Below are 10317 nucleotides of genomic sequence, written 5' to 3'. Positions count from 1 at the left end.
TAATATTAAAGCAGCGACTCTGAGCCTGAATCAGCATTTTACTGGTGCATTCCTGAAGTCCACGAAGATCTCTGTGTAGTATTATCAATAAGGTTGCGTTGTTGTGTCTGTCTACCTGTATATACATCCACTCATTAGGAATGACATCCTGCAACTTTATGTTGTTTACAGGGTGGGATATGATGAAGCCTATTCACTATTATATTCACTTTATATGATCCATGACAGTTTTATATAATAATTTTTTATACATAGTGAGGAATGTTTTAGTAAAATATTTCATAATTATTATCAGGTTCTGACTTGAGCAGCTTTTCATAATACATTACATTCACACTGCAGATATGCATGATGATAATGATTCAGCTGTGCTTCATTGTGACACACAGTTTTGGACACCAAAAGATACATATTTATCAAAGAATAAACATCATATCCTGAATATTAATCCCCGTGGGTCAATCTCCAAAAATAATCAATATAAATTTCCCTCAATGCAATTAAATATAATTAATTCATGGCATCGTCTCTGTTATTTTGTCAAACTATTCTCACAGGCTGAGACGGAGAAGCGTCCTATTCATTACGGCGAGTAAACTTACGTTTATGTGAAAATGTGTGCAGCTTTTATATACAGTTTACGGCAGCTCCTCTTTGGTTATTATTACTCGTTTTGCTGCGAAAGCCCCGGCACACAGACTTTGACTCTCCCCCTCGCCGAGCCTCCTCTGTCTGGACTTTACTTTGAAAATCTCATCCCGGAAGCGCTGCTTTCAACCTGCTTTAACTTGACGCTGTCCAGACGCACTGGCTCCGCGAGGTAAAAGTGCAGCTCTGTCCGTGTTGAAGCAGAGTTAAGTACCACCGGGAGTAGCACCGGGAGTAGCAGCGGAGAGCAGCGGCTCCAGGACATGTCGGTGTTTGTGTTGCGGGCTCCTCCACCTGCTCTGGTATGACAACTGCGCACCCACTTTTGGGTGTGACAAACATCCCGAGAGTCAGATCTGGTCTTTGTACCAGACTGAGTGTGGGCGCGGATGACTTGACTTTATTGGATCACCATCACTCGTCACAATTTTCTTAGTTTTGTTTTTCCAGAGCAGATGTTCTGGGGACGCACTTTCACACGGCTGACGCTGCGGTTGCACAGTGACTGTGTGCGTATTTTGTATTTTGATTTTGAATCATTTTTTGCTGATGTAGCGCCGGTCAGGAGGCTGAAGTTGAAGTGTCGCTCTTGAAGGCGTGAGCTCCAAATGCATTCGCTCCTGGGCCGGGAGAAGAAAGAAGAAGAAGCCGGGTTTGGGATCGAGTTGGGTCTGTCTCCGGGCTTTCTGCCCCACGCCGCCACCATGTTCAGCTGCGTGGGCTGCTTCTGGGTGCTCCTGTCCTCCGCTCTGGTCGCCGTCTGCAGTTTCAGCTTCATATCTCCTGCCTGGATTGTTAAGGACCAGCTGAGGAACAGCCACCAGCCCCACCAGCCCCACCAGCCACCACAACAACAAGGACTCCGTGAGCCTCGGCTTGCTGTGGCACTGCTCGGAGTCTCTGGATCACATGTACCGCTGCTACACCTTCGGCGGGCTGGGCAAATTCGCAGAGATCCCCTCCGGCTCCTGGCAGGTACAGTTGTACGCATACACACCCATCCGCGGCTGTCACATGTGGATGGATGAGAGCGTGTGGGGCATCAAGTGGGTAGGGCACGGCTGGCGCTGAACGGATGGCAAGGCAGCAGCCTTTTAGGAGCCAAACAGGATTACATTTGAGCACATCATCCAATCAGATAGAAGCCTAATTACAGCCCCAAATCAAGGAAATTACACCTGATTTAAAGAAATGGTTCCGGGTTTGAGACATTTAATCAAGCAAGGTGATTTGCATCCATAATGAGTGATTTGTTTGACAGAAAAGCTGGCTTCAACTTAAAAATAGGGATTTAAATGACTTGCTGTAACGTCGGCTACATTTCATCCTGCATCCACAGAAGTTCATTCAAATTTTCCACATTGTTCTCAGACGACTAAAGGCGTTAGTGACTGCTGACAGCGCCACCGGAAACTGAGAGACACTATAAGACTCCCCCTCCGACTCAACTTTTACAGAAAGAAAACACACACTTTTGGGGGGTGCAGCGGTGCCTTCAAGTCAGCGGAAACGATTCAATGATCAGGTGGGGTGGTGGTGGTGGTGGGTGGGTGGAGGCTGCATCACACAGGGCAGCACCTGCAGCACAGCACGCCAGACACACATCAAAGCTGTGAAAGTGGCAGCGGGTTGGCTGGCTGCTCGCCGATCAGGAGCTCCCTGCGAGCAGTTTGGTCTCCGTTGGTCGGATCAGAGCCGGTTAACTGCGACTGGACCGCACGGACGATGTGAACCGCTACACACAGATGGGAGCGCACCATCACATCATCATTAGGGGACAAAGGTTGATCCATTTTGTTTTTTCTAGACAGAGGGCTTTGACTCTCAGAAAAAGTTTGCTTTGGTATGACATCAGATTGTTGCCGGGGCGATGGGAAACGGGCTGCATAAGCTTGTTAGAGCAAAAACAATTGGCCTTGTTAGTGTGGTGTTGCATCTGGGACACTGTGGTTGGATAATGTCATTGCTTACTACAGGCAGGATGCTAATATCCCCTCATCCTTATCCAGCACTGCACACACACACACACACACACACACACACTGAACTACAACACACCAGCCACCTCTGGAGTTATGATTTATGTATGAAGGGGGAATTAGCATTTGAAAGGGAGATATTAATAAGTGCTGCTTGTGTGATTGTAGCGCAAGCATCTGCAAAGAGGGGAGGAAGAATGCCTGGGTGTCTTTTCACAGGGAAGCTCAGGTGTCGAAGCTGCGGTGGCAGATTGGGATCTCTGTGTTTCATCTCATTTCTATTCCGACATGAGCGGCTGCGTGTCGTGTGCCGGATTTAAACGTGGTAAACTGTGTCTCAGGCTCATTTGGCTAAACTCAGGAGCCATTTAGCCAGTTATCCAGTTGTCGGTGCGTTAATTAGTGCCCTGCCAGCTATGAGCTCGGCGTCCAGTTGAGCTGGTGGGTGTGATGGAGCTGCTTTCCCGTGCGAGAGCCACATGTGTTATTGTGGCGGTGAACCCGAGCGCACCGTCTCCGGCTCCCACAGCCATTAATAAAGGTGGAGGGGGTCATTAAGTTTTCATCAGCGCCACTTTATTACTCCACCACTCCTCGGTGATGTGCACATCGTTCTGCTGATGCCTTCAAACTCGTCAACAACCTGCACACAGAAACACAAAGCTGCACAGAGCGTGCAGCGTGCGCTCAGGGCAGCAACACTGCACACCGAGGTGTCTGTGACACACACAGACACACAAGCTACAAGTTCCACTCTGTGTTTGTGTTGGTTGAAGCAGACGACTATCGTTGGCTACACCACCGAGCTGTGTTGTCTCCATCAGAGTGGAAACGTGTACTCTTGGCTCGCTCTGAGGAGTCGGGCGGAGGCCCCGCGGATGCTGCGTGAGTGAACTGGAGGAGGAGGAGGAGGAGGAGGAGGTGGAGGAGGTGTGTGTGTGTGTGTGTGTGTGTGTGTGTGTGTGTGTGTGTGTGTGTGTGTGTGTGTGTGTGTGTGTGTGTGTGTGGGAGGGGGGTGGAGGGGGTGAAGGGTGGCTCCTGGAGAGGCTGGCCGAGTTGTGCTGGATTTTCTGTGGGCTTTTCGGTTGTCGCTCCATGTTGTCAAAGCTTTGTGCTTGTGTTTGGACAGCGCTGCCGAGCCGCAGTGCTGCCGGCGCTGTGGGGCCATCGCCAAGCTGGGAGGGCCACTGACTGTATTTAGACACACACACACACACACACACACACACACACACACACACACACACACACACACACACACACACACACACACACACACACACACACACGTTCCACTATCCTCATTGGGATTTTCAATGACTTAACACATTCTCTTGCCACTTAACCTAACCTGAAGCATCACAACTAAATGCCTTAATTTATCTTGACTCCAACCCTAAAACCAAGTCTTAACCCTCAAAGATCACACACCGCAGCCTCAGTTATTGTCCCCACAGTGACACATGTCCCCATGGGTTGGTGTTCTTTCATGTTAAAGTCCCCACCTGGAAATATAAACATGTATAGACACACACACACGTGTTTGTCAGGACAGTCATTGTCATAATTCATTCCTCAGCCCTTCACCTCAACTTTAACCATCACACCTAAACGCCCGAACCCTCAAACCAAGTCATCACTCTGAAGCAGCCTGTGAGAAAGTGAGGACTCCGACGTCCTCACAAAGATAACTGCACAAGTACACACACACACACACACACACACACACACACACACACACACACACACACACACACACACACACACACACACACACACACACACACACACACACACACACACACACACACACACACACACACACACACACACACCTGCTGCACAAACCCCTGTGAGATGTAAACGTGGATTGCAAACAAGCGTGAGCTTATGTTTCATGTCCTGAGGGAAGGACGGTGAAGATGACCTGACAGCAGCTTCCTCTGCAGGCTGGTGGGATCTGTTGTGTCATGTGTCCATGTTTGTTAATGGACTGCTGAATGGCATCATTCGCTCCGGTTTAAAACCAAATCGAGTACATTAACCATGTGCATTGATAATATTACACTACATCTGGCAACTTTCCTTGAATGATGAACTTCAGCTGATGTAAGAACTTTCAGAGAGATTAGTTTCTCAGTTATGATAAGTTTTATTTAAGTCAAAGTCAACTTTATTGTCAACCCACCATACAAGACATACAGAGAGATCGAAATATTGTTTCAACAGTCCCACAGTGTGCAAAATGACAAAATAAAACAAGAAAAGTATAAATATGACCACAGTGATGCTTAACTGCAATAAATAAGTACAATTTAGTGAAAATAATATGAATTAATTAATAATTAAGAATAATTATGGGTTTGGTGTTGATGCTCTTTGTAAGTGTTTCCACTCAGATTTCAATCGATTTGTGGAGCCCAGCACGCACGAAACTTAACAAAATAAAAGAGTCTCTCATTCTGTGGTGGTTTTCCACATAAGTTATTCCCTATATTACTCCTGCTTGTTTCTGCTGCGTTGGGTTATTCCATCAGAGCGTAATAGTCGTGTGAGAGCGCTGTTTGCGTTCGCTCGCTGAGTGTATACGTGTCACCGTGCAGAGGTCGGTAAAAGTGTGAAAGCCTGTGTGCTGCGGTGGTGGTTGTCAGGTTTGATATGTCAGCGTGTACTGTGAGCTGCTGCTAGGTAAAGTGTGGTGGAGGAGGAGGAGGAGGAGGTGGAGGAGGACGAGGTGGTGGTGATGGTGGAGGAGAAGGAGGGGGAGGAGAAGGGGGGAGGAGAAGGAGGATGAGGAGTAAGTGAAGGGGGAGGAGGAGGTGGTGGAGGAGGAGGAGAAGGAGGAGGTGAAGGGGGAGGTGGCGGATGTGGTGGAGGACGGGGAGGAGGAGAAGGAGGAGGTGGTGGAGGAGAAGGAGGAGGTGGTGGAGGAGAAGGAGGCGGTGGTGGAGGAGGAGGAGGAGTTGCTGGTGGTGGAGGAGAAGGAGGGGGAGGTGGAGGAGGACGAGGTGGTGGTGGAGGAGGAGGAGAAGGAGGAGGTGGAGGAGAAGGGGGAGGAGGAGGAAGGGGAGGTGGCGGATGTGGTGGAGGATGGGGAGGAGGAGAAGGAGGAGGTGGAGGAAAAGGAGGAGGTGAAGGGGGAGGAGGAGAAGGAGGAGGTGAAGGGGGAGGAGGAGAAGGAGGGGGAGGAGGAGGAGGTGGTAGCGGAGGGGGAGGAGGAGGGGCAGGAGAGGGAGGAGAAGGGGGAGGTGGAGGGGCAGGAGGAGGGGGAGGTGGCGGAGGAGGAGGAGGTAGCGGAGGGGGAGGAGGAGGGGCAGGAGAGGGAGGAGGAGGGGGAGGGGGAGGTGGAGGGGGAGGAGGAGGTGGAGGAGGAGGAGGGTGGTGCCTGCCAGCAAACATATTCACCTTTACTTGTTAACAGCTTATGTGCTTCCAGCTGCTTCACAGCACTAAACAGTGGAGCTGGATTAGCCTGGTCTCTGTAGTAACCAGCCAGCAGTCTGACACACACACACACACACACACACACACACACACACACACACACACACACACACACACACACACACACACACACACACACACACACACACACACACACACACACATATGCACATACATAGTACAAGTGTGTGTGTGTGTGTGTCTGGGCGAGGAGGCGGTGTGTCTGGGTGCTCTTGGATTGCACCGTGTGTTCAGGCTTCTCTTACAGGACATCACCACTGAGTGTCAAGGTCGTCTCGTAGCCTAAACCAGAGGTGGCCGAGCTCCAGGAGCGCTGATTGGAAAAACCTCGGAGTTCGTCCTCATCTTTTGTTTGTCTGTTTAGAAAATGGCTGCATGTCAAAGCAGAGAGATTCTGGGCCGTGGTGGAAAAAAATAAAACAAGAAAAAATAACTGTGACTGGCTTCCTCTGAAATCCTCTGACACACCAGACAAAACAATTGGCCCACGTTGTCTTCCCCACACGCCAGCAAGATGAATTGTTACTGGAGATGTTTTACCGTGCCTAATTGGCATCAACCTATAAAGAACACTTACTGGTGCATAAATCATGCCTGATGCCCATTTCACCACTCAGTGAGCTGGAACTAGTTTTAAGTAGATAGATAACTCACTAACTTTAATGTAATTCACCCATGACTCCTTCGTCTGGCTGCCGTACAGCTTGTGTGTTTGGCCTCTTTCGTTAATGTCAGAATCTTCAAAGGATTACACCGTGGAAGAAATGCTAACAGGAAAAAGGCTGTTGTTTGTAGGCTGTTGTTTGTGTGTTTTATATAAAAAAGAAATGTTCAGAAGAAACCTCAATAAAAGAAAAACATGTCTGAATATATGGCATAGAACCGCGAGACAACTTTTATTAAACCTACAAAATTTTGATTCTTTTGCTTCGAAGTGATGCAAACCGAGGAGGAAAGTTAGCCAACATATCTGTAAAGTAACTGAAGCAAGAGCAGCACCGATGCTCAGATGTGTCATCTGGCAAGTTTGCTGACATCATCTGATTTCTACATGTCTAGGCGTAGACTGTACATGAAACTAAACGTAGCCTGCGGGTCTGAAAAATGAAGCCAGTGCTGAAGTGCCCTAAAGTGCAGTGCCACTGATGACCACTAGGTGCTGGCTTCAGAAAAACTCCCAATAGGCTCCCATTCAAAGAGTGTCAACTTCTCTTTTTTTCAACATGTCATTGTGGTGTCATTTGTCAAGTCACTTCTTCTGATCAGTGTTTCAGTGATCAATCTGAAAATAATCCCATAATAGTTTGATTGACATGGCTGTGGGGCACTCAGGTTGCCGGTATAGAGGGCAGGCGTAGTGTCCTCTCAGTGAGATCCACCTGTTGTTCCTTCCCAGCTCGTCCAAATATGGTCATTTCTGTCTCCAAAAAAAAAGAAATTACCAAATTCGAGGCTTCAAAACTTCAGTTTACGTACCGGTGGGTAATACCACAGTGGCTTCTCTACTTCTGTCAAAATAGGATGACTTTGCTTATGATCTAAAACTAGAGTAAAAGTATCAAAACAGTCGAGTAAAAATACTCCATTGCAAGTTAAAGTGCTGCGTGTAAAATCCTACTTCAGGACTTAAGTGTAGTTGAACTATTGAAGAATTTCTTATTCGTTGCTATTTCTTTGCATTTTAGAACTATTTTGTTGGTGAACTCTTGCTCTTCTCTTTTAGAGAAGCTTTCCACAAGTGAGCATGTCAATCAGTCTCTTCCACTCTCTTTTAAATGAAGGCTAAAAAAAAAAGTGAATTGCGTAATCTGCTCTTTGAAAAACAGGGACTGTAACACTGCAGTGATAAGAACCACACAGCCTGTACGCTTTAATTACAGTTCCTGTCTCTATCTAAAATGCACACGCAGGCAGATGTAGCTTCAACACAACTGAACTGAACCGTGTACATGTTTACATTATGTGTGTGTGGGGGGGGGGGATTAGGAGGAGGGATAAGTGGTATAGAGGTGAAGGTTTCAAGAGGAAGGATGTTCTTCTGCATGTAACCCCTCTTTGTCTTTCTTTCCCTCTCCTCTTCCTCCTCCTCCTCCTCCTCCTCCTCGGTCGTTTCTCTCTCTCTCCACTCCTCTGTGTCTCCTCCACCTTCTCGTTGTCTTGAAAATGACATTTTTCATACTTTCACGTGCTTCTTGGAGCTGGTTGATCACATCACCATGAACTCATGTCAGACTAGCCTTAAGATGTTGATGATGATATATGGAGAAGCCCGTGTGTTTTCCTCAAAGGGCGTCGCCATGGCGATACGGCAAAGTTTGCTGTTTCGCCATGACACAGAAGGATGTTTTTTTTTTTTTTAGGTCAAGGGATGCTCAACCTCACGAAACGTGGAACATGCTTCAAACGTGGTCAACTCCACAGCCGCGTACACCCCCGTGCTGCTGGCTCCCCAACGGGTGCAGGTTCGAGGACCCGCATATCACTGCTTGCAGTTTTAATTGTCTTTGCTCTCCATTTTTTTTGTTTCCCCCCCATTTCCATCTGCTCTTTCTTTTCCTTTATTTGCTTGTCATTCTCTTCCTCTTTCTTTTTCTTCTCGTCTTGAGATTTCTTTTCCAGCCGCTCTTTTATGTTGAATGTGTGCTGCAGGAAACAGAAAGGCTGCATATATTACATTCTACTGACCTTTGAAGAGGTCTGTTTGGAGCCATTGCTGTGAAGTAAAGCGATCATCTGAGGCAGCGTACGTGGAGCTGGCTGATCCTCCATGGTTCTTCACTCCTCTTCAGCTTCAGTGCGAGCTCTCCATTTTCTTCTGGCCAGTTTGAGGAGCTCATCTTTTTGCTTGAGCTCTTCTCGGAGCCGGCTCACCTGCTGCCTCTGGGCATCTTCCAGTCTGCTCCTTTACAGATTTGTTGTCCTCTTTGAGAGACTTCATCTCTTTTATGGCGGGGCACAGGGCGTCCCTCAGTCCCTGTAAAATTGAATCCTGAGTGGGCTGGTCAGTGTAACCACCTTCTGATTCATTTTCAACTGTCATTACGTTATGATAAAAGCATTGTGGGTAAATATTCACTTAGTTTGATAAGCTAAAGCACAGAAAACATTTTCTTTTTGCTGACAGGGACTAAAACTACCAGATGTCTCTTCACCTCAGGAACTGTTCACAGCCTAACTTATGTTTCCTCTCAGGACAGGAGAGAAAATATTTATGTTTTTGAGAGTGGGCCCGTGGGCTCTCCAACAACAACAATACTTGCATTCAACCATAAACCAGACCGGCTTTTTATCACAAGTGGGTTAGGGAAGTGTCGCAGTGCACCACAGATGAAACTAGCAACACATACAATTGTCTATACGAGTTATAGTTCATGAAGCGACACAATCCTGAAGCAAACGATTTCATAAATCAGTGAATTACTTGTTAGAGTTTTTCTATCGGAGAGCACTGATATGCAGTGTTGGAAGAAATATCCAGATTCTTTACTTGAGTAAAAGTACCAATACAGCAAAGTGCAAATACTCTATTTATAAGTTAAAGTCCTACATTATAAATCCTACTTCAGTGAAAGTACAAAAGTATTAGCAACAACATGTAGTCAAAGTATTAAAATAAAAGTACTGGTTTTGTCCCTCTGGCTGATAAAGTATTATATATATGACATCATATATTATTTATACTGAATCATCAGTGTGTGAGCACCATGTTACTGTTGGAGCTGCTGCAGGTGGAGCGCATTTGAACTACTTTATATACAGTTTCATATCCTGTTGTCAGATGATTACTGGGAGGGGAAAGAAGAAAAAAAACAACTTCTGATCGACAAATCTGTTTTTTTACTTTTTTTTTTTTTAAACTTTTTTCTCTAATATTAGATTTTTGCTGAGATATTGGATCATTTGAACATTTATTAAAATGAAACTTAGTGAAAAGTTTAGAGGGAAAGATCAGTATTTGGTGGAGCTGTTAACAACTCATACACATCTGAAATATTGCCCCAACTACACAATATCAGAAACCAAACAGGTTGGAAACAACTGCTTTCATCTTTAACAATATATTCTATTGAAAAAGCTTGTTCTGTTATCCATCGTGTCAAATCTTCAGCTGAAATGTAGAGGAGTGGAAGTATAATTTAGCATTCAATTGTACTTCAGTGCAGTAGTACTAGTAGTAGAAGTAGTACAGTAGTGAGTTTTCCATGACAATGACCAGTTTCTATCA

General features: G+C 46.4%; 1 protein-coding gene across 1 annotated transcript in view; it reads left to right on the top strand.

Annotated features, from left to right (window-relative positions):
• Nucleotides 1-832: 832 nt before the first annotated feature.
• LOC138622125 (LHFPL tetraspan subfamily member 7 protein) overlaps nt 833-10317 on the top strand; it is a 111268-nt gene continuing 101783 nt past the window's right edge. Inside the window, 2 exon segments of the mRNA XM_069700666.1 lie at nt 833-1490; nt 1492-1623. Coding sequence (XP_069556767.1) covers nt 1257-1490; nt 1492-1623 — 366 coding nt within the window. The 5' untranslated portion in view covers nt 833-1256.

The sequence above is a fragment of the Brachyistius frenatus genome, unplaced genomic scaffold, assembly GCF_029030835.1.
Source record: "Brachyistius frenatus isolate BFR_SWC_R1_liver_20210118 unplaced genomic scaffold, ASM2903083v1 Contig_34, whole genome shotgun sequence".
NCBI classification, from domain to species: Eukaryota; Metazoa; Chordata; class Actinopteri; family Embiotocidae; genus Brachyistius; species Brachyistius frenatus.
Note: the sequence above shows the minus strand (reverse complement) of the source record. Positions and strands in the feature narration are given on the sequence as shown.